This window comes from Pipistrellus kuhlii, unplaced genomic scaffold, assembly GCF_014108245.1.
Source record: "Pipistrellus kuhlii isolate mPipKuh1 unplaced genomic scaffold, mPipKuh1.p scaffold_m20_p_3, whole genome shotgun sequence".
NCBI lineage: Eukaryota > Metazoa > Chordata > Mammalia > Chiroptera > Vespertilionidae > Pipistrellus > Pipistrellus kuhlii.
This window is the reverse complement of record NW_023425529.1, coordinates 167,868,314-167,892,777: the sequence shown is the minus strand read 5'-3', so window position 1 is coordinate 167,892,777 and position 24,464 is coordinate 167,868,314. Positions and strand designations below refer to the sequence as shown.

Genomic DNA, 24,464 nt, shown 5'->3' with positions numbered 1-24,464 from the left:
GCCGGGGGCGGGCCGGGCTGGGGCGGGCGGATCGCGGCTGCAGGGCGGCAGGGCCACGTTCTGGCTGCTGGCACTCCAGGAAGACCATGTCCGGGGGCAGCAGCTGCAGCCAGACCCCGAGCCGGGCCATCCCCGCCACCCACCGCGTGGTCCTCAGCGACGGCGTGCAGCTCCCGCCCGGGGACTACAGCACCACCCCCGGCGGCACGCTCTTCAGCACCACCCCGGGAGGTAGGCGCCGGCTCGGGGGTCCGGGCGGGCGGGCTGGGGGTGGGGAGGACGGTACGAGCCGGCCCAGGGGCGCGGGGGCTGGGAAGCACGAGGAAGGGGTTTGGGGGGCGCAGCGCGGGTCACGGAGAGGACCCCGGGGAGCGAGCGAGTGGCCGCGTCCCGTTGCCTGCTGCTGTCTGGGCGCGTCCTGCAGAGCTTGGGGTTGCAAACCGCCCCATGAGGTCCCTCCTTCCGGGAGATGGCCGCGCGCCCCCCACCCAGACAGACAGGCAGGCTGCCAGGATTGCCACTGGCCGAGGCGTGCTGCATGCGCCTTGTGGGTGCTGGGGGCAGTTCGCAGGCGTTAGGATCAGGGTACCCACGGATCAAGGAAGAGGACTGGCCTGGGGATTGGTTTTTTTGGGGGGATTTTTTTTAGGGGGGGGTGAGAGTTTCTCTGTGGGGATACATGCCTCATGTAGAGTCCTTTTTCCTTCCCGAGGTCCCCCCAGTTTTGCGTCCGGAGGTTGGGGGCTGAGGGTGCCCGCCTGCTCCGGCAGCCTCGCCGCCACCTGTGGCAGATTGCCCACCTACGTGTGTGGGAGCTCCGCCGAGGGACCCGGGGTGCGGGCAGGGCTGTGCAGACAAACACGTCCCTCCCTACGGGGGGGGGGGGGGGGGAGACCGTGTGACCTCCCTAAGAGTGGATGAGGAAGAGGAAGCTGAGTTGGCACGGGCTGGTGCCAGCTTTGGGCTGCCCTCCGCAGCCAGGCATTCCCTCCCAGCCCCGGAGCCCCGGCGCGGAGGCGCTGATGAAACCTGCCCGCTTGTTTGCATAATGAAATCCTCCTCCTCGTGGCTCAAGTCCCTCCCATCCTCGTGTTGCCCTCACCTCTTTTGCCCTTCCTCCTCCTATACCCCCCCCCCCCCCCTCTGCTGTTTCTGCCCAAACTGCTAGAAAACGGCCACAGATCCTGGGCGGCGCTGAGACAAGGGTGCGGGCGAGCGGGGGCGGGGCGCAGCCGCATCTGCCAGCGTTTGGGGCCACAGGCTCATTTTTCCAGGCAGCTGTCCCTCCACCAGCCAGCGCTGGGGCTGTTGGATACAAAACATGCAAAGTTAGAATCGTTAGGGCATCTTAGATGCCACCTTCTTCCACAGACCACGGCACCGAGGCCCCAAAGCTTAAGAACACGCGTCTATTGTCCAATTTTACACTTTTCCCAAGCTGAGCAAGAAATAGCAGCCAGATGCATAGTGGGAAAGCTGCTCTCTCTCCTTTTAAAAATGACCCCAGGAGCCGAAACCGGTTTGGCTCAGTGGATAGAGGGTCCGACTGCTAAAAAATGATGTTTCTATCCTACTGAAAGGTCCAGGGGCACGTACCTTGGTTGTAGGCACATCCCAGGTGGGGGGTGTGCAGGAGGCAGCTGGTCGATGTTTCTCTCTCATCGACGTTTCTAACTCTATCCCTCTCAATTCCTCTCTGTGTAAAATCAATAAAATATATATTTTTAAAAATGACCCCAGGAAAAGTTCCCAGGGACTCTTCCTGCCACTCGACTCAAATTCCCTTCCCGGCCCGCCCTTATGTTTGTAGTCCATGCTGCTGTGCTTTGTCTGGGTCCTGATGTATCTTTCAGGGCCTCGCCCAACAGTTGGGGGGATTTTCTCGAGTGAGGGTGTGAGTCTGCAGTTCAGGGTGGACACTGAGGCAGGCCTGAAGGCTCAGGAGGCCCTTTAGTGCCAGAAGGGGGAAGATCAGACTGGAAGCAGTACCCAGCAGGGCTGTTCATGGGGAACTCTCCGCTTCTGCTTTGGACTGGGAAATGGGTGTTTTTTGGCAGGCCACAGCAAACCCTCCTTTCTTTGAGGGTCTTTAGTTGGGAGAGAGAGGACGAGGCTTTTGCCTCGGAGTGTAACCAGGAAAAGCTAGCAGGGCCAGGAGCCTAAAGACCAGTCTTTCTTGTCTGGGGTATCCAGTGGGGCAGACACAGCTCACAGTCAGTAACTGGAGAAGCCTGGCTTGCCTCTGCCCCCTCTAGCCACGGGGTGAAATCTTCCTCCAAAACACACTTTACCCTAACCCCTTTGCCAGAGGGCAGAGAAGCTTGAACTAATGAGAAAGGGTCATTCTGTTTCATGCTATTTTCAGTCTTCCAGGCGCAGGCAGTTGAGTTACTGGGACCTCATTTAAATGCAGATTCTGATTCTGTAGGTTCTGGGGTAGGGTCTGAGATTCTGCATTCCTAATTAGCTCCCAGGGATTGCTTTAAACACCACACAATAGTCCCTTCCTTATCCATGGCTTCACTTATCTTGGTTTCTGTGATCCACGGTCCAAAAAGATTTAGTGGAAAGTTCCAGAAATAAAAAAGTAGGTTTTACATTGCACCTCATTCAGATCACGATGAAATTTTATGGCATCCTTCTCTGTGCCACCCGGGTAGGGAATCATCCCTTTGTCCAGCATATGCACGCTGAACATGCTATCCGCCTGTTCGTCACGTAGGGTTTGATACTGTCCGGGGTTTCAGGCATCACTAGAGGTCTTGGGATGTGTCCCCCCCTGGATAGCAGGGGGCTACTGTACTCAGAAATTAGTGAAACAAGACTTCCTCACCTTTTCACACCTTGGGGTCTGGAAAAAAAAAAATGAGCTTCTATCCAGGTAAACTTTTCTTGAAGTCGGGTGTGGCATCAATCTTTAAACCAGGGTCTGGAGAGAGAGTCTGCGTAAGGGCCTGCACTCACTCACAGGAGATGCCAGGAGCTATTGAAGGAAGTGGCCCGCAGTCACTCTTGGTGAATATGGTACCGCCGTGTTTGTCCCTGGAGGAAAATGGGTGGCCATCTTCATTCCAGTGACTCCAGTTTACTTTCCAGGGTCATTGATCACATCAACACACGCGAGCACACACACGCGCGCGCGCGCGCGCATACACACACACACACACACACACACACACGAGCTGAGCCACTGATCTGAAGTTAAATGTCTGGAGAACATAAGAGGAATTTGCTGAAGGGAGTATGGTTTATGAATATTTGAGCCCATGGAGTCTTGAAAATGTCCAGAGCACCACAGACCAGCAGAACGTTTGGAATGGGTCAGAAGCTTTCCTCTATTCCACCCCTTCCTAATCCCCCTCCATGTTCCCAGTTCCATGTTAGACATATGACCCCAAAGCCGACAGGGGGTTGCTTGGGTAGGAGTCGTACGTAAGCCCTATGCCTGGATAAACTTCACCAGAGGTCAGCAGGTAGGGCTGCAGGTGTTAATGACACCTTGTTTGGTTAGACAGACTGTGTGCCCAGGAAGCTTACCTTGGAGCGGCTCCCAAGCGTTGGGTTATGGAACAGAGTGCCGGGAAGAGGGGGAGGTCACCGGGCACTGAGGCTGGAGTCCCGGTGTCCCGAGGCCTTAGTCACACAGAGGACACTACATCTCACTGTTAAGGACAGGTTAAAAGTAGTTGGACATTGCCGAAACCGGTTTGGCTCAGTGGATAGAGCATCAGTCTGCGGACTGAAAAATCCCAGGTTCATTTCCGGTCAAGGGCATGTACCTTGGTTGCAGGCACATCCCCGGTGGGAGGTGTGCAGGAGGCAGCTGGTCCATGTTTCTCTCTCGTCGATGTTACTAGCTCTCTATCCCTCTCCCTTCCTCTCTGTAAAAAACACAATAATATATATGTTTTTTTAAAAAGTAGTTGGACATTATGGCAGTGAGGGAAATACAGTAAGCCTCTTTTCTTTCTTAATTTATTTTTTTCCATTGATTAAATTTTTTATTTATTTAATTCTTTATTGTTGAAAATATTACATGTCTCCCTTTCCCCCCATTGACCTCTCCCAGCACGCTCCCACCCGCAGCACAAGATGGGCCTCTTCACACCGACCTGAGCTTCCTTTTAAAGCATTTAGAACATCCCTCACTATGTTCTCATTGGAGACTTTGATGGGGTCTTGATTGTAGAGCACCCCAAACTCCCTCCGATCCCCACGAACCTCCCTGTCTTTGAGACATTTACCACATCCAGAACTGAAATTAGTCTGACCTCAAGGGGATTGGGTTTCTACTTGAAGAAGATGAAGATATACTTGAAGTAGAATTCTAAGCATCCAAGTTGTATCTGTAGAATGAAGCAATTAGACAGACACACACCCCCTCCCCCAACCCTGTGACCAGTAGAACTTGTATGATACTCAGGTGAGAAATGCCCACTCAGAGCTGTCACCCTGGTAAGCTTCACATTCTGACAGTGCAGACATAGCTGTTGGGTGGTAATTGCATTCAAAGGTTTACATATTTTTTTTCCAATTATCCTCAAAGGTGGTGGGGCTTATTGTTTATAAGAGGAGTTTGATTTTCTTTTTCCTGGAAGAGCAAAAGGTTTTATTTATTTTTAATTTTTAAATATATTTTAATGATTTTTTTTTTTTTTACAGAGAGGAAGGGAAGAGGGAGAGAGAGCTAGAAACATCGACCAGCTGCCTCCTGCACACCCCCTACCGGGGATGTGCCCGCAACCAAGGCACATACCCCTGACCGGAATCGAACCTGTTTCCCTTCAGTCCAAAGGCCAACGCTCTATCCACTGAGCCAAACCGGTTTTGGCAAAAAGTTTTATATTACCAAATTTGGTGAAAGGGCCAGCAGGGTGGCACCATCTTTATCCGTTGGTAGTAGGGCATTTTCTCGTAGGGGGTTTTAATCAGTGTTCTTCCAGAAGAGGAGTTAGGAAGGAGATTGTACTGAAAAAATGGGTTGTTTCCCAAGGAAAGTTTTTAATGAAAGTGGTTCGTTTGTACACATAGATTCTTGCATGCTCAGACAAATGAAAAATGTGTTACTTTCTGGTCTTCCCTCGATCCATGCCAGTGTTTTTTCTCGATTATGATTCATAATAAATGAATCATGTGTATTTGTTTACGTGTTTGTGCCCTAGGTTGGCCCAGGATCTCTCTCAGAGCTGTCTTACTCATCTCTGTGTCTCCACAAGTGAGTGCCAGGTCTGGTGTTTAGGATGTGAAGAGTTGAGAAGAGGCCTGGAATGAAACTATTCTCAGACCCTGGCCAGTGCTTGAGTGTTGTCATGTGCACCAAAGGGGCACCGGTTCAATTCCTGATCAGGGCACATACACAGGTTGCCACTTTGGTTCCTGGTCTGGGTATATGCTGGAGGCAACTGATCAATGTTTCTCTCTCACATCAATGTGTCTCTCTTCCTCACCCTCTCTCTCTCAAATCAATAAAAACATTTTAAAATAATAAAACATTAATCAGGATAACCTACTTTCTTTACCACCAGGCCTGGGTCTGAGCTGACTTAACAATAACATTTACAGGATATAATTGTTTATATTGGAATGTCCAAGGGGCAGAAACTTTCTGAACTTACCCACTGATTTCAGTGTTATAGATAATAGTATTCTTGATATTACTTTCCTCTGTTATTATTGAGCAGAAAGTAGAAGGAAGTGACTTTTTTTACACTGAAGAAGTTAGTTTTGGGGCCAGGGTCTCAGACGCTGGAATCAACGCTCCTTATTTACATGTTTGCAACCAGCATCACTGATTGGGCAGGAGCAGGTGACATCTGCCCATGGCATTTGGGTGCTGAAAGACATGGGCAGATGTCATCTCAAAGGGGGCCTTGTAATCCAATGTCTGTGCCCATGGGCGTTCATGAGAGGCTCAGAGATCAGGCCTCGATTATCACCAGCTGCCCAGAGAAACTTGTGTTGACGGGAATGGCCATATCACTTGGCTATTGCTGTCTTAACAAGCCATCGCAAAGCTAGTAACGTCAACAACATTCCTTGAGCTTTCCTTGGTGATTTTGCCTACACTCTCATCTGGCTGCATACAGTTGATAGCTGGATTGCCCTTGGCTAGAAGGTCCAAGATGGCCTTACCCATATATCTGGGGCTTTGCTGGAGACAAGGCTGGGAGCTCTCTGTGTCTTCTTCAAGAGTCTAACCTGACTTATTTAGTTGGCAGTTTTCAAGGTCTCTTAGAGCTCAGGCTTAGAAGTCACATATCATCACTTACACTGTATTCTGTTGGTCAAAGCAAGACACAGGGCTAGCCCAGATTCAAAGAGAGGGGAGCCCTAGTCTGTTTGGCTCAATGGATAGAGCGTCAGCCTGCAGACTGAAGGGTCCCTGGTTTGATTCTGGCCAAGGGCATATGCCAAACTGGATTAGTTTGAAAAGAAGGGGAAAAAATGGACTCATAAATTGAGAAGTCTGTGTGTGTAAAGCCATAATAAGAGATGCTAGATCCCTAGCTGGTTTGGCTCAGTGGATAGAGCATCAGCCTGAAGACTTAAAGGTCCCTGGTTTGATTCCCAGTCAAGGGCACATGCCTGGGTTGTAGGGTCAATCTCCAGTAGGGGGGATGCAGGAGACAGCCAATCAATGATTCTCTCTTATCATTGATATTTCTATCTTTCTCTCTCCCTCTCCCTTCCTCTCTGAAATCAATAAAGATATATTTTTAGCCGGGACCGGTTTAGCTCAATGAATAGAGCGTCGGCTTGGGGACTGAAGGGACCCGGGTTCGATTCCGGTCAGGGGCATGTACCTTGGTTGCGGGCATATCCCCAGTAGAGGGTGTGCAGGAGGCAACTGATCGATGACTCTCTCTCATCGATGTTTCTAACTCTCTATCTCTCTCCCTTCCTCTCTGTACAAAATCAATAAAATATATTTAAAAAAAAAAAAGATATATTTTTAAAAAGGGGGGTGGGTGGGAATAACTGCCTTTGAATGAGAGAAGCCACGTGTGTGACTAGGGATGGGAGGAGTTATGGGGGCCGTGTTTTCAGATCATTTTCCATAAGAGCCAAAGCTCAAAAAATGGTCTCTGAGGGAACTTAACTGGCCAGCAGAGCCAAGCAAGGCCAGGGGTAGAAGCAAACCAGAATCATAAGCCTGTGAATCTGCTCTGGATTTAAGAACAGAGGACACCTTCCAGAAAACACTGAGTCATCGATCCCAGGCCCCTTTCCAAGGCCTTGTGTCCAGCTCCACAAAACAAACCATACAGATGGGGCCATGATGCCAGACCACTGGGCAATGCATTCCACTTCATGTCATGCCTCCCCTTACTCTCCATTACCTTCTCTTTCCCTTCAAGTGGCCGGGCTTTGGGGACATCCCATTTGAACATCCTTGATTTTCTGGCCATAGGATGGAGTCGAGTTTTTGAGCCCAGCAGTCTAAAAGTGGGTGGGAGTAAGAATTCCAGGAGGTACAGGCGAGTTCTGAACTCCCTTTGGTTTCCTGGTGATACATATTGTGCGGAAGTTAAGAACCAGGTCTTTTGTCTTGAGAGAGAGAGGGGGGGGGGGGGGGAGAAAACGAATTTCTCTTCTCAGCTCCTCAGAGTAAAAGGGTAAATAAAGCCAGCCTATATTACTTTGCCAGAGCTGCCATAACGAAATACCACAAACTGGGTAGCTTAAACAGTAGAAATGTATTTTCTCACTGTTTTGGAGGCTGGAAGTCCAAGATCAAAGTGCAGGCAGGGTTGGTTTCTCCCGAGACGCCTGTCCTTGGCTTGCAGACAGGCTCTCTCTTACCGCCTCTTCGCATGGTCGTGGTTGTGGCCATGGTTTGTTCCTCTGTGGTCTCTCTCTCTCTCTCTCTCTCTCTCTCTCTCAGGACACCAGCATGTTGAATTAAGGCCCCACCCCAATGCCTTCCTTTTAACTGAATGGCCTCTTGAAAGACCGTATCTCCAAGTACATTGAGGGACTAGAGGTTGGGACCTCAACCTGTGAATTCAGGGGGACACGATTCACACACAAAACAAGGTCCCTCCCGTTTCTGTGTAATGGAGGCATTTCAGAAGGGCACTCTCCCTGTTAGTCATGAATTTCTGGGGTCCTTCTACCCTGCTCTGTGCGGCACTTTGAAGTGTTTGGGGGAGTAAATATTTTAGCTATTTTATTCTGAAAGCCTCTGTAAAAGCCTTGTTCTTCCTGTTTAATTTTCAAATAAACTGGCCTTAATTTCCTCCCAGGGAATTCCTTAGGAGAGAGGGACTAACCAAGGGGCCTTTGCCACTCGATGATCACCCCTAGTTGGTGTTCTTGGAGCTTCCTGAGGTGCCGGGCACCCGAGAAACGCCTGGGTCTCGGTTCTCTTTGCAGAGCTGGTGGGGGCAGAAGTGAAGGAAGAGCTTGGACTGAGCACACTATGCTTCTCTCACCATGACTTTCTCCCTGGCAAGTCAGCTCCGCTTGCCAAACAGACAGCTCAGCCAGGAACGCTGCCCAGACACTCGGGGTTCCTGCCTGGGGGTCATGGTGGTGGGCGACCCCTGGTAGAGCCTGGCTCGGCTGTGCCCTGGCCTCCAGGCTGATCCAGAGCTGGTGAGAGCTGGATGTGAAATTGCCCGGATTACTTTGTCCTCGGGCTGCTGGCTGGCTGGCTTCTGAGCACAGGCATTCAAACCTCCCCTGACCCTGTTGTGAAATGCTCTCCCTTTCCCTGGAATGGGAACAGCAGTTCTAGGAATTCCATTCTTGTGCTTCTGCCGGGCCTCATGTCCTGCTCGGGGGAAGATTGCTCCTGCCAGGGGAGGCCCAGGGGGAAGTGAGGGATGAGCGCGTCTCAGTTTACGGGCATCCAGGGGGTGCTGTGGGGAGATGGAGGAGGAATGAAGGCAGGTCTGTCTCTCAGGGAACATCCTGTTCTGGCCAAACACTCCGAAGAAGTAAAAAGTCTGAAGACCCATGTAGTTTTTTCCAGTTGCCAGTGCGACTGACGACTGCCTTGCTGACTTTAAACAGAGGTTTGTGTCTAGGACTGGAGATAAGACAGGCGAGGCCTGCCTCTGGATGTCTGGGTGACTGAGCAAGTGGGGGTGTGGGGGAGCCTTTCTAAGTCTGTTTCCTGCCTATGGGTGGAGGGTAATGTATCTCCCTCTTTGGGGGACGCTGAGACCCAACGCGTCAGGCTGTGAGTGCAGGGTCTGGCCCTCAGGCAGGCGGCGATGACTGGGGGTAATAGCTGTGGTCACCTCACCTGAAAACCTTAGCATTCGTGTATGCAGTACTGTACTGGCTGCAGGGGCCGTCAGGAAATGCTCTTTGGCCTCCATGCAGCTTCTGGCCTCTGTGTGTGTGTGTGTGTGTGTGTGTCTGTGTGTGTGTGCTCCCCTCGCTGATTTTCTTTCCACAGCAGTGGTGTGGTTTATTCTCACAAATGGTTTGTTCTCCTAAAAGGAGTCAAGACATTCATTACCTTAGTTCATCTTCAGGGCGCTCCTGCGAGGTGTGGATTTGGTTAGTCACCTCCTCTCAGAGCTGAGGAATGAGTCTGCCCTCGGGGTCAAGGGGCTGGTACATGGTGGGCCCAGGCCTGAGCCCAGAACCGCTGCCTCCAGGCCTCGTGCTGTTTGTGCCACTTTAAGCACCTGCCAACGAGGAGGTCCTAAAAATACATGGCAGCGTAGCAGAGCTGGAACAGACCCTAGAGATTACGGAGAAAGCCTGGCTCGGGGTGCGTGCTTTAAAAATAGCTCCGTGAGCCTAGTCCACAGCCCTTGTTTACAGGTGAGGAAACCAGACCCTGGGCGTGGGGGGAGGGGGTGTCCTAAGTCACTATATACCTTCAAGCAAACTGTCCTCACCAGCAAGAATGTGTTGGGAAACACACCCTTCTTGTATGTGGTGCACATCTGGAGTTGAAAGTCCCAAAAGACACTGGCTACCAAACATGCCAGAGCCAGCGGTGGTTCCCGAGGCATGTCTCTGTGGGCCCAAAGTGGATGGAGTAGAATCAGGGGCACAGAATGTGAGGGGATTGATAATTCTCGGGGGGAAAGGGGTGTCTGTGTGGGGTGTACAGGAAAAGACTGGACAAAAATCATACACCTATGGATGTGGACCATAGGGGGCAAGTAAGGGCAGAGGGTAGGGTGGGAACCAGGTAGAGGGGAGCTATGGGGGGGGGGGGGGGGGGAACAATTGTAATAATCTGAACAATAAAGATTTATTAATTTTTTTTTATAGTTTTCGACTGATTTTTAAAAAAATATATTTTATTGATTTTTTACAGAGAGGAAGAGAGAGGATAGAAAGCTAGAAACATCGATGAGAAAGACATTGATCAGCTGCCTCTTGCACACCCCCTACTGGGGATATGCCCGCAGCCAAGGTACATGCCCGCAACCAAGGTACATGCCCTTGACCAGAATCGAACCCGGGAACCTTCAGTCCCCAAGCTGACGCTCTATCCATTGAGCCAAACCGGTCTCGGCTAAATTTTTTTTTTTTTTTTAAGGATGGAGGAAGCCTTCCCCTCCCCACAGGTCTCTTCCCGGGGTTGTTTTCCTCCCCCTTGATTTGTCCCAGTTTTGACTGTCCATTGGTTCCTGGTGTGCATGGGACCAAATAAATGGTGAAATACATCACCTGAAGCCATACAGGTCATAATAGCTAGGCCAGTGGTCGGCAAACTCATTAGTCATCAGAGTCAAATATCAACAGTACAGCCATTGAAATTTCTTTAGAGAGCCAAATTTTTTAAATGGAAACTATATAGGTAGGTACATTATTATTAACTTAATTAGGGTGCTCTTAAGCTGGCCTTTGCTAAAAATTCAAGGGCCCAAAGGGCTGCAGTTTGCCGACCACTGTCCTAGCTGTTATGACCTGTATGGCTTTGGGTGACATAGTTCACCATTTTATTTGACATATTTCACGTGTTAGGGGGTTTGTGTCTGCCACTGTTCTAATCCACACCATAACCCCCTGAAGTTGGCACTCTCATCCTCATCATCCCCATTCTACAGAAGAAGAAATGGAGGCACCAAGAGATTGAGTAATAACTTGCCCAGAGTGGTGAGAGCTAGCACATAGGAGAGCTGGGTTTCTAACCACCAGGCTGTAGGAAGAACAGCAAGTATTCATCCTGAGATGTTGCCCCCACCCCCTCTCTCCACAGGTCAGGGGACTCCTGTAGCCACTGAACCTGTATTTTCCCCCCACAGGCTTGTGCAGGGATTCATTTTAAAAGCCTTTCAGCTAGAAAAGAGCCTCAGTTCTTCTCTACAGGCAGTTCAAGACCAAACCTTGAACTCTGCCCTCCCTCGAACCCCCATCCACAAGAGGATCCCAGCTACACAGATCTGAAACATGCTTTGAAAGGTGGGGAATCCACCTCTGTCCTCCTGCCCTGCTGGGGGACACAGTTCTGGGTTCCCCTGCTCTGCACCTCCAGTCTCTCCAGTCTAAGTTATACCCTGTCCACCTCTCCTACTGCCCCCTCACTTTGGGGCAGTGCAGAATTGTGGGTTGTTTGGGATGACATGGATGTTTCTCTGGCTCAGGCTGCCTGGAAGCTAGAAGACAGGGCTGATGGGGACTTGGTATCTCTGTCCCCACTGACACACAGTAGATCTCCCCTCTTCCTCTGTGGTCCACACACTCACCTCTGTTTTTTAGACTTCACAGTTGACTGTATTCATTTGTTTCTAGTCTTTCTCTGACTAAATTTCGGGTGTCTGAGGTCAATAAGCTCGTACTAGAGCGAAGTTACTTGTATCCCTAGCGACTAGCATGGTACAGAGGGCTTCTGTGGGTAATAAATGCACTCCTACTTTTGTAGGAGGGTGTAGATTAAACGAAGATTGATAATGTGTAGGTGAGGGTTACATAGTCCCCATCCTTAAATACAGGGTGTGCGGGTCAAGTCTAGCATGGACAGGGGCCAGGAATACACCAGCACAGAGGTGCAAGAGGGTGAGCTCACCATGCCACTTCTCCAGCTCTGAGAAGCCTCCCTCCCCCCCCCCCCGCCCCCTGGGCTTTTGGGGGGAGTCTACCTATTTTAATCCTCACTGGAGGATATATTTTCAATTGATTTCTTTAGAGAGAGGAGAGAGTAAGGAGGGGGAGGAGAGAGATACATCAATTGGTTGCCTCCCGCGTGCACCCCAACCAGAAATCAAGCCTGCAACCCAGGTATGTGCCCTGGACTGGGAATCAAACCCCAAGTGTCCGAGGGCCGTCACTCTAACCACCAAGCCGAACTGGCCAGGACTAACCAAAAAAGTTTTAACTTGATTTACTAGAAAAGGAAAATCAGAACCTATATCTTTATTTGTCTGTTCGTTGTCCTTGTATCCTTATTAGAATTTTGTGTTTTTTAAAAATACTCAATGTAAAATGTTCAGTTGTTTGTGTTGGTTTTTTGTTTTGTTTTTTGTGTGTGTTTTTGTGTGTGTGTGTGTGTGTGTGTGTGTGTGTGTGTGTATAATTATACTAGAGGCCCAGTACACAAAGTTTGTGCATGGGTAGGATTCCTAGTAGCTGATGGCTGAGGGATCTTCCCCTTCCCGCTCCCACCCCTTTCTGCCGGCCCCACCCACTGGTGGAACTCCCTGTTGAGGGGACAATTTGCATGTTAGGCTTTTATTATGTAGGATTATTCTGTCTTGTATATGCTTGATTTTTTTCATAATAAAAGTATTTTAAACTTACTGTATGTAAATAGTTAATATTTGTAAATAGTTAAAACTCAAAAGTGCTAAAAGGCTTCTAACAAAACAGCAACCTCTTGCCTCTCCCACCCCCATCTCACCCTTCAGAAACAACTAACAACATTTTTCACAAACCGGTTGAGCTCAGTGGATAGAGCGTCGGTCTGCGGACTGAAAGGTCCCAGGTTTGATTCCAGTCAAGGGCATGTACCTGGGTTGTGGGCACATCCCCAGTAGGGGTTGTTCAAGAGGCAGCTGGTTGATATTCTCTCTCATCGATGTTTCTAGCACTCTATTCCTCTCCCTTCCTCTCTGTAAAAAATCAATAAAATATATTTTTAAAGAAAAAATAACATTTTTCAGTTCTTTCATCAATTGACTTGCTTTTTTGATAGACTATAATTTATTAGCATGTATACACCACCCTTTTTTTCCTCCCATTCTTCCAATATAATTATGTCACAAAATTTTAAAAACACATATTCATAACTTTTATTGCTATGACTCCATGAGCCAAGTATGGAGTTTCTATTTTTTACAACTTAAAAAAAAATTGCTTCATTTTAAAATGTGCTTAGTTTTGCTTGGCCGGCATGGCTCAGTGATTGAGCGTTGACCTATGAACCAGAAGGTCAAAATTCTATTCCCGGTCAGGGCACATGCCCAAGTTGTGGGTTCAATCCCCAGTGTGAGCTGTGCAGGTGGCAGCTGATCAATAATTGTCTCTCATCATTGATGTTTCTCTCTTTCTCCCTTCGTCTTTGAAATAAATAAAAATATGCTTAGTTTTCATTCAGTAAATCTTCCCATATCCTCTAGTACCTCTTTTTAAAAATATATTTTTTATTGATTACAGAGAGAAAGGGGGAGGGAGAGAGAGATAGAAACATCAATGATGAGAATCATTGATCGGCTGCCTCCTGCACGCCCCCTACTGGGGATTGAGCCTACAACCCAGGCATGTGCCCTTGACTGGGAATCAAACCAGGGACCTTTCAGTCTGCAGGCCAACGCTCTATCCACTGAGCCGAACCAGCTAGGGCTCTAGCACCTCTTATTATGGCTTTACACACACAGTCAGACTTCTCAATTTATGAGTCCATTTTTCCCCCCTTCTTTTCAAACAAATTCAGTTTGGCTTCTCTAAATCTGCCGCACAGCTATGGATATAGGATTCCTTGAAGACTCTCATCTTTCTCTAATTTTGGAAGAATACATTCTCCTATCACTTTCTGAAAATATCTCTATTCTACTTTATTTGATTAGTTGTTGGCTGGATATAAAACTCAGTCAAAATGAATTTTCCCTCAAGCTTGACACAATGGCAAGCTTCCAGTGTCGCCATTAAAATTGTTTGTGCCATTCTTTTTCTCAGTCCTTGTGTGCACCTGTTGTTTTTTTCCCCTTCTGGCAAAATTTTAGGATTTTTGCTTTATCCTTGGTATTGTTAAGTATCGTGATAAACAGTAAATTAGTGTATTTAATTAATTGTACCGGATACTCAACGGGCGTTTCATTCAGGAAATTCAGGAAACGGCTCTTTTAATTCGGGAAAATCCTTTTTCTTTTTTTCTATTTAAGTGAATTCCTTTTATTAATTTCTTCTCTTTCCGGGCTTCCTGTTATCCAGTATTGAATCTCGAATTTATCTTTTTGCCTATTCATCTTTTTGTCTTTCTGTTCTTTAAAATCTTCTGCTTCCTTTATTGTTTCCTCCTATTAGTTTATCCAGATCCTTCTTTCAATGTTGTAAGTTTTTTGTCAGAAATGTGTGGAGGCATTTGGCGGTTTATATTTAAGAGTAAAATGAACAATGGGGGAGAGGGGGAGGTGAGGGCAGGGGGTGGGATGTGAGAACCAGGTAGAAGGGAGCTATGGGGGTAGGGGGAGGAGAAACAATTGTAATAATCTGAGCAATAAAGATTTATTAAATTAAAAAAAAAAGTAAAATGCTCAAGAGCTGACTGGAAGCCTCTTGAGCTTTCTGCAGACTGGTGGCTAGCTGAGGATTTTCCCCCTGGGGAACTCCTCTCCAGATCTGTTATCCTTATTAATTATCCTGAAGCAGGGGAGAGGATTTGAGGCTCAGCATTCAGAAAGTCAGCTTTAACTTAACTTCCCCTCCCTCCTGGGGTGAGGAGGGCAGCCCCCAGCCCCTTTCCCAGGAGCTCCTAATCCCTGAACCCCCCTGGGCTTCTCTTCACGTCATAACCCCCACCCCTGCATTCAGGTGTCACCTTTTCCCTCTCTGTTAGAACCATTCCTTTATTCACCTTCCCTCTTTCTCTGTTGTGATTTGGGAACAGTTTGAGCCTCACTTGCATCCGAGTTGGAGCCTGTGCTTCTGTTTCTTGGTGTTTTACATGACTTTTGAGAGGAGCCGCAGGAAAACTGCTGGGCTCTGCCATCCTGAAGCCTGTTAGAGCCTCCAAAACTCTCGTTGGTAGGAATCTAGTGGAGTTGGGTCCTTTTCCCAAAGATGGAGAGAGGAAGTAGGCCTTTGGCTAAAGAGGGTTGTGTGGAGACCGCCTGGTGTAATAGCCACACTCCCCAGAAGACTTCACCTGACAGCACCCTCCTGCACTGCCGCTCAGCGCCTCACAGGGACCTTAGCATCCCCTCTGGTGTCCACTTCCTGTACCTAAAGGCAGGCCAAGTCCCCAGCACCAGGAGGCCACAGCAACCTTCCAGCCAAGAGTTCCTGTTTTTTGTTTTTGTTTTTTTTTTAATATATTTTATTGATTTTTTACAGAGAGGAAGGGAGATAGAGAGCTAGAAATGTCGATGAGAGAGAAATATCAGCCAGCTGCCTCTTGCACACCCCCCACCGGGGATATGCCCACAACCAACATACATGCCCCTGACCGGAATCGAACCTGGGACCTTTCAGTCCGCAGACCGACGCTCTACCACTGAGCCAAACCGGTTTCGGCAAGAGTTCCTATTTTTGACAATACGGAGCTGTGGTGTGCGTGTTAAGTTTTCCTCATCTCTGGGAGGTGTAGGGAGTTTCCAGAAGATCACTGTTAACTGAAGCTGTGTCGTGGTGAATCCCGTGAGGGATGGAAGGAAAAGGCTTAACTAGCCCAAGAGCTTCGTCGGAAACATTTCCACCACGTTGATCTGTAGCTTCCGGTCCTCACCCTTCCCAACGAATCAGGGGTGGCTCTGTGGTCACTCTCCCTCCCCACTCGGTGCCATGTCAGCGGGCTTTCTGGGCACCACTGTTGACCCTCCGCAGCCCCATGGTGGGTGTCTTCGATGCCTCTGCCGTCACTTAGTTTATGGATTTTATTAGCACAATGAGGGTTTGGCAAAAGTAGGTATACAGAGTTGTGACTGCGTGAAACACAGAGTTCATTCATGTATTATTATTATTTTTTATTAATTATTATATCATTTTCCATACAAACAACTGTAAGCTTACTTTTGCTCCACCTCGTAGTAAATTATATCCTGTTACATATAAAAGGAAATTTGATACCACCACTATATATGGAAAGCCAGATTCCCTTGCCATTAATAGAAAGTAACTATAAAAGGAAATGCAAGGACAAGAAGACAGTTTTAAATTCTAGCTGGATTCCCCTGCCTGCGGAAGGCTTTGAACCTGAGGCCTGCTTTCAGTTGAAAGGGGAGCAATCGGCAAATGTTGGTGAGCTGTTACATTACTTCAGAGGTGATCGGGAATAGCCGCTCACTGTTCACTGTCATTTGATGGATCAGCTGGGTCTCCCATGAGGACCCTGAGTCCTGTACTTTAGAAAACACCCTTTTTTAAGTATCACAGCATGGGTCTATGTGTTGTTTTAGGATAGTGAGTAATTCCATAGGACTTGGTCCCCATCCTAGGGTGACACTTGTGACAGGAGAACATAAAGAAAACGAATGGAATTCAGACCATCTAACAAACCTTGAAGTGCAGTGACGCCTCAGAGCAATGGATAAGCCAGTGCCAGGGACAGAGCAGGGTGGCACGGGGAGGTGGACATAACCGGAGACCTTTTGGGGGGCCCGTGGAGCCTCTGAGTCACTCCTCTCCACAGAGCCCAGACAGGGATGTTCTCATTTTCACTAGTTGGGGAATGACTTAGTTTTTTTGTCCACACATTTGTAAAATGGAGTGAAAGATTCTGGATACCCCAGGAGGGTGCTGTAAGGATGGGATGGAAAAGTGAGTTAAAAAATACCTTTTCCCCTGTGGCACATGATTGTCCAAGTAATAACGCTGAGCTCCAGTTAGGTCAGTGGATTGGTGGGCTTTCAGGAGCGAGCACAGGGTGTGCCACGCTCTGAGCAGAGACGGGATGCAGTCTGGTGGCCAGTGGGGCCCTTCTTCATCAGAGTAATGGGGAAGCAGGGCAATTTGGTGGCAGCAGAGTCCTAGGCACCTGAGTAAATCTCGTTCTACCTTTTATAGGTCTGTCTTTATATATATATTTTATTGATTTTTTTTCACAGAGAGGAAGGGAGAGAGATAGAGAGTTAGAAACATTGATGAGAGAGAAACATCTATCAGCTGCTTCTTGAACACTCCCTACTGAGGATGTGCCCGCAATGAAGGTACATGCCCTTGACTGGAATCGAACCTGGGACCTTTCAGTCCACAGGCCAATGCTCTATCCCAAACTGGTTTCGAGCTGCCCTGCCTTTGTGTGTGTGTGTGTGTGTGTTTAATATATTTTATTGATTTTTACAGAGAGGAAGGGAAAGGGATAGTTAGAAACATCAATGAGAGAGAATCATCGATCAGCTGCCTCTTGCACACCCCCCACGGGGATGTGCCCGCAACCAAGGCACATGCCCCTGACCGGAATCGAACCTGGGACCTTTCAGTCCACAAGCCAACACTCCATCCACTGAGCCAAACCGGTTTCGGGGATATATATATATATATATTTATTTATTTATTTATTTATAATTTATTTTTAGAGAGGAAGGGAGAGGAAGAGAGAGTGAGAAACATCAGTCTGCTGCCTCCTGCACACCCCTATTGGGGATCAAGCCCACAACCCATGCACATGCCCTGGCCGGAATCAAACCAGCATCCCTTCGGTACACAGGATGCCACTCGACCAACCAGCCAGGACTATGGGCCAGGCTTTTACAGGAAAACCTGCTGCCTGTGCTGCGCCACGCCTCAGAGATGTGGAAAAATCAGCAGGCAGGGGGTTCAAAGTGGCTCTACCAGTGTCCCTGTTCCCTTCCAGGTACCAGGATCATCTATGACCGGAAGTTCCTGATGGAGTGCCGGAATTCACCTGTGACCAAAACACCCCCACGGGACCTGCCCACCATTCCGGGGGTCACTAGCCCCGTAAGTGACGAGCCCCCCACTGAAGCCAGCCAGAACCACCTGCAGAACAGCCCTGAAGATAAGCCAGCAGGCGGTGAGTGGCCAGGCTGGGCCAGGGTCTTCTTTGGGATGGGAATGTATGTGGCCTGAGAGTCCTAGCCACTAGGGGGAGTTTCAGGGAGGGACTGATGGTGCCTGTCTCACCTGTGGAGCAGTCAGAGTCCAAAGGGGTGGAGGGTAAGGATTGGGGGAATGGTGGGGAGAACTTTCCCCATAAAAGGGGCCCAAGAGCCACAGAAAAGATGATTTGGCCTGACCAGGTAATCTTAAGTGGGGAGATTGAGATGGAAGAGGCCCTACATAGCAACTTTCCTAAGTGTGCCTCTTTATATAATTGTTCCTAAAGCTATACCTCGTATCCACAACCTTAGAAACACATCCACGATATTCATGTGCAGGAGACAACTTTTCAAAGACATGGTGTACATGACCTCCAGGATGCCTTATGTCAGGGTGTCATCCATTAGTGGATTCTTGATGAATAGTAGAAATGCAACCAGTTATTTGCAGGTTTGCCATGTGGTCTCTAAGCCCTTCTTATCCCTCCTTCCTTCCCCCCACATAATCAGAACAGACCCCCTGGCAGAGGAGCGTATGAATGTAATCTTTGTGGCACTGTGACTGGCTCATCAGCGTGTCTGAGCTCTCCCACTGTGGGAGGCTGCAGTGTAAGCACTTGCAGACAAACTGAGTCAGCCTGGAACTCGCTGGCCCTTCACCCGGAAGGCAGGACACCAGGCCAGACAGGAAGCAGCTGAGACCTCGAGCTGGGCTGGCTCTGCTGACAGCAGCAGACTCCATCTCCCGGGAGCCTGACGGCCATGAATCATAGTTACCTTGGGAACCCCACAGCCCAAGACAGTTGCCTTGCCTTTCAGGCTTGGAGAGCAGTGGAAGGGTGGGAGGAGACACAGAGAGCAATAAGGACGGCGCTGGGTAGCAGGGTTTCCTGCGGTATGTAAAAGGATGGAGAGAAGGATGAACAGATTCACATGGCTGTTGGCACGGTGACTTCTACCCCTACTTTTTGCTTCCAATCAAAGACTCCTGAAATTTTTCTAAAAAATATTTTTATTAATTTCAGAGAGGAAGGGAGAGGGAGAGAGAAAGAGAGAGATAGAAACATCAGTAATGAGAGAGAATCACTGATCGGCTTCCTCCTGCACACCCCACACTGGGGATTGAGCCCACAACCTGGGCATGTGCCCTGATCAGGAATTGAACCTTGACCTCCTGGTTCATAGGTCGAAGCTAAACCACTGAGCCATGCCAGCTGGGGCACTCCTAAAATTGTTAAGTCACTACCTGAAGGCTGTCCCTGGTCCCCACTTACTTCCCAGTTTCTAGAACTGCTCTGGCCATAACAAATGCAGGGTTGGCCCAGTGGTGCCCCAGGCAGCAACTTTACCCACAGTAATAACCTTGTAGTTTCTCACAGTTGTGACGGGTGTGATGGTAAGGGAGGGACAGCATTTTTCATTTTGCTGAACTGGATGTAAGAAGCCAAGGCTCCTTGTCTTGGACCCACATATTTGTGCTAATATAACCAGAAGAAGAGGCCAGTGGTTTCTCTGTGGGGCTAGAAAACCTTGGGCCTTGCCCAGGAGATGCTGAATGAGGCAGTTCCATTCAAAAGAAAACCTGCAGCATGAATGCCTTGGCAATTTTAGTGGAAACGGGAGTGAGGGCGGTGAGTGGCTGCATTATTGCAGGGTCAGTTTATTCCATGAGCAATCAGAGTATGCTGAGTAGGTTTTGGGATCATTTTCTTTTTCTTTTTCTTTCTTTTTTTTTTATAAATATATATTTTATTGATTTTGTACAGAGAGGAAGGGAGAGAGATAGATAGAGAGTTAGAAACATCCATGAGAGTCATCGATCAGCTGCCTCTTGCACACCCCCTACTGGGGATATGCCTGCAACCAACGTACATGCCCTTGACCGGAATCGAACCCCGGTCAAGGGCATGTACGTCCCCAAGCCGACGCTCTATCCATTGAGCCAAACCAGTCTCGGCTGGGATCATTTTCTTAACTAAAAGTTGGGACACATGCTCCAAAAAGCTCTATGAAATAATTAAGGACTATTTTTCTATGAAATTATATTTATGTCAATTCACAAGTAGTCATTCATTCTTTTTTTTTTTTAATCAATCTTTATTGTTCATATTATTACAAAGGTTCCTCATTTCTTCCCCCCTCCACCAAGTTCCCACCCCACCCTCCGCCCCCTCCCCATCCCCCATTGTCCTCATCCATAGGTGCACAGTTTATGTTCAGTCTCTTCCTCCCTCCCTTTCCCCGATAGTAAATCCCTTTTCAGATAGTAAATCAGTTACTTAGCATTTTCTCATATCAATAATACCTCCACATGCCCAATGTTACACTTAACACAAAAGACATTTCCAAATAGGTCAACCCGCCTCATCCAGGCCCCACCCAAGGCACTCACAGATCAACACCCCAGGGCTATACTAACTCAACACATCCAGATCTAAGCCTTCATCACTTGATTCAGCAGACCCTCAAGTTCCCGCAAAAGTTTCCAGCCATGCCTGAGAGGCAGCCGTGGGGCAGGGACAGGCGAGGAGCGAGCTGTTCCGGGCCTGGCTGCTCCGGGACTGGCCTCTGTTGCTCTGGTTCGTTCCACAACCAGCTGCTCCGGGTCTGGTCACTGCTGCTCCCGACCTAGTTGCTCTGGACTTGGCTGCTGCTGCTCCGGGCCTGGCCGTACCCGACCCAGCTGCTCTGGGCCCGGTTGCTCCGGGCCTGGCCGCTCCCAGCCTGGCAGCTGCTGCTCCGGGCCTGGCCACTCCCAACCTGGCAGATGCTGCTCCGGGCCTGGCCACTCCCAGCCTGGCAGCCGCTGCTCCGGGCCTGGCCACACCAGGCCCAGCTGCTCCGGGCCTGGCTGCTCCCAGCCTGGCAGCCGCTGCTCCAGGCCTGGCCGCTCCCAGCCTGGCAGCCGCTGCTCCGGGCCTGGCCGCTCCCAGCCTGGCAGCTGCTGCTCTGGGCCTGGCCGCACAAGACCTGGCTGCTCCGGGCCTGGCCGCTCCCAGCCTGGCAACTGCTGCTCCGGGCCTGGCCGCACCCGACCCGGCTGCTCTGGGCCCGGCTGCTCCAGGCCCGGCCACTCCGGGTCTGGGTGTTCCTGGACTGGCCACCCTGGGCTTGGCCGCCTCCGCCTCAGGCCTGGCTGCCACTGCCCCAGGTCTGGCTGCTCCGGGTCTGGGTGTTCCTGGACTGGCCACCCTGGGCTTGGCCGCCTCCGCCTCAGGCCTGGCTGCCACTGCCCCAGGTCTGGCTGCTCCAGTGCTGGCTGTTGATGCTCTGGTTCTGGCTGCTGCTGCTCTGGGGCCTGGCCGTTGCTGCTCCGGGCCCGGCTGCCACTGCCTTGTGCCTGGCCACTCTAGGCCTTGCCGCCGCTGTTCCAACATTCTGTTCTTTTTTTTAAACGCATTTATGTTGCAATGTTGGCTGGTGAGTTGAGTTCTGACTTAGTCTTTGATTTTTCAAGATCATCTTTGTATTCTTTCTTAAGTAATTTTACTATCTTTTGCTCTCACTTGATTTCTTCACATTGAGAACTTCTTTGGTTTCTTCCTCCTTGTCCTGGGAGCTCAGCAGGTTGGCCTGTGGCACCCCTTTGTTCTCCGCGGGCTCCCGCGCTGCTCCAGCCTGTTGCCGGGGTCAGTGCCGCCCAGGAAGCAGCCCCCGGCCTTGGCTCTGTTGCCCGCGCTCAGCGGTCGAAGGCTCAGGGGTACCCCCCTCCCCTCTGGGGGCCCTGTCACCCGGCTCCTTGCTGGTGCCTGGCTGGCCGGTGTCCGGCAGGGGCTCCTGCTTCTTGTTGCGTTCCTCCAGTCTGGAGCTTTTTTTCTCCTTCCTGCTAGGGGAGTCTAGGATCAGACTATCCTCTGCGCGCAGTGTGTGCGACTCCGGGGGCTCCGCTTTTCGCAACTCTCCCAGGATTCCACCTCACAGCCCCGTCTCCCCCTGCCTGAGCCTGGGTCCCCAGGGTCTGTCCTCGGACTGGGGTTCAGAGCAGTCAAAACTGGGGCCCAACACAGCCGGGGCTCCCGTTTCCTTCCCTCCAGGGCAATCCCGCATCAGAGTCAACATTCCTTCCCTTGCAAGCAATGTGCGCGACTCTGGGGTTTGGGCCTTTCGCCGCTCTCCCAGGACTCCACCTCACAGCCCCGTCTCCCTCTGCTTGAGCTTGGGTCCCCAGGGATTGGCCTAGAGCTGGGGTTCAGAGCAGTCCGGACTGAGGCTCAGCGCCGCTGGAGGCTTTGTTTCTTCCGGCTAGGGTAATCCAGCATCAGAGTCAACATTCAGTCCTCTGCGCGCAATGTGCGAGCGACTCCGAGGGACTTGCTTTTCTCTGCTCCCCTAGGATTCCGCCTCACAGCCCCGTCTCCCCCTGCCAGAGCCTGGGTCCCCAGGGTCTGGCCCATAACGGGCTCAGCGCTGCCGGTTAGGGGGTTCAGCCCAGGCTGGGGGTTTTATTTCCTTCCTGCTAGGGAACGCCAGGCAGCACCCAGCCCTCTCCTCCTCTCTAGCTGCTACCTTTCCACGCGCTCGTGCGTGCGGGCGCGCACCATGTCTCCTTAGGCTTTTTTTTCAGCTCCTCTGATTTTCCTTCTGGTTTTCTCTTTCCTTCTTGTTGTAGAATTTTCAGTCAGTCGACTACCTGTAGCTCTGGGCAATGTCCACTCTACATTTTAGTTGTATTCCATTGAAATTGTTGTGTGCTGCTGCAGTTAGATGTCTACCCGAGCAGCCATCTTGGATCCTCCTCCGAGTCATTCATTCTTATAAAAAATAATAAAAAGTACACAAAATTCAGGACTATCACCTCTCCTGTGGGAGACCTGGCCTCTGTGCTTTTGGGATTGGGGAAGAGAGCACAGCTAGACAGGGCACCTTCAGATCGATGTTTCCAGGAATACCTAGTGTAGTCCTGCCTTCCCTTCGTTCTCCTTGGCAACATAAATCTTGAAGGTACACCAGAATGAAAAGATAACAAATCTCCCTGGCTTCTAAAACGTCAGTTCTAATGGTTGAGCGTCGACTACTTAGGAACCAGGAGGTCACGGTTGAATTCCCAGTCAGGCTGTGCCTGAGTTGCAGGCTTGATCCTCAGTGGTGGTGTGCAGGAGGCAGCCGATTGATTTGTGATTCTCTCTCATCATTGATGTTTCTATCTCTCTCTCTCCCTTTCCTTTCCTCTCTGAAATCAATAAAAATATATTTAAAAAAAATAAAAATAGCCTAGCTGGTTCGGCCAAGTGGATAGAGCTTCGGCTTGCAGACTGAAGGGTCCCGAGCTCAATTCCTGTCGAGGGAATATGCCTGGGTTGCAGGCTCAATCCCCAGTAGGAGGCCTGAAAAAGGCAGCCCAACAATGATTCTCTCTCATCATTGATGTTTCTGTCTCTCTCTCCCGCTCCCTCCCTCTCTGAAACCAATAAAAATATGTTTTAAAAAAATAAATAAAACAAATGTCAGTTCTAACAGTCACCATTGCTCACTTGGCCCTCTGTCCTTCCTCTCACCAGGTGAAGAATCACAGTTTGAGATGGACATTTAAAGGACCAGCCACCAGATCGAAGATTGCCTCTGGGCCTCTCTGGCCCTTTTCCGGAGAAGAGTCACACCGCCAGTTACCATCCTGAGCAGCACTGGGTGTGGAGCCGACCACCCCAGTCCTCTGCTCCCTCAGTCAGGGCACCAGTCCCCCCTTCCTCTTGGTGAACACCAGCAGATACCTCTTTGTGCCTCCATTTGTGCAAGAACTGGTACCCCAAGGGGAGTGACTCTCAAGATCACACACACCCCACAGCCTGGGCCAGGAAGTGGACTTGGAGGAGCCCTTCTGAATGACCAACCGGCTCTCTTCCTCTGAGGGCACACTCCCCTTCCTTACGTTGGTGTGCTTGGGGAAGTCCCCTCCCCTACTTCCTCCGCAGAGGAAATAAAAGCCACCTTTGCCCTTGGGCCAAAACTTGGCCCCTGTCTGAGCTTTTTTCTACTCCACGGGGATAGCAAACACCAGCTACTCTGCACAGTGCATGTAAAGCACTTTCCTATGCATTATCTCATTCGATTCTCATGCTGATCTGTGACGGAAGTAGAGCAAGTGTCTTCCTCATTTTACAGCTCGGAAGTCAAAATCACACTCTAGTAACTGAGTGGTGGGGCTGGGCTTGAACTGTGCTACTCTCCATCTCTTGTTTTCCCGTGGTGGGTGGCACCTCTTTTCTGGGCTTCGTTTCCTAAGCTGGCATGTGTCCTATCACCTTCACTCTGTGCTTCATTCATGCAAGAATCAAAGGGTAGAGCTGAGCCTCAGCCAGTGTAGAGCCTCTTTGATCCATGTATCCCTTAGGGATACAC

General features: G+C 49.9%; 1 protein-coding gene across 1 annotated transcript; it reads left to right on the top strand.

The window, feature by feature from the left end:
- Positions 1–12: 12 nt before the first annotated feature.
- On the top strand, positions 13–24,072 carry EIF4EBP1 (eukaryotic translation initiation factor 4E binding protein 1). The gene is made up of 3 exons (XM_036458490.2): positions 13–231; positions 17,924–18,103; positions 23,627–24,072. The coding sequence occupies exons 1-3, from the start codon at positions 87–89 to the stop codon at positions 23,656–23,658; spliced, it is 357 nt and encodes a 118-aa protein (XP_036314383.1). The 5' UTR covers positions 13–86; the 3' UTR covers positions 23,659–24,072.
- Positions 24,073–24,464: the final 392 nt, after the last annotated feature.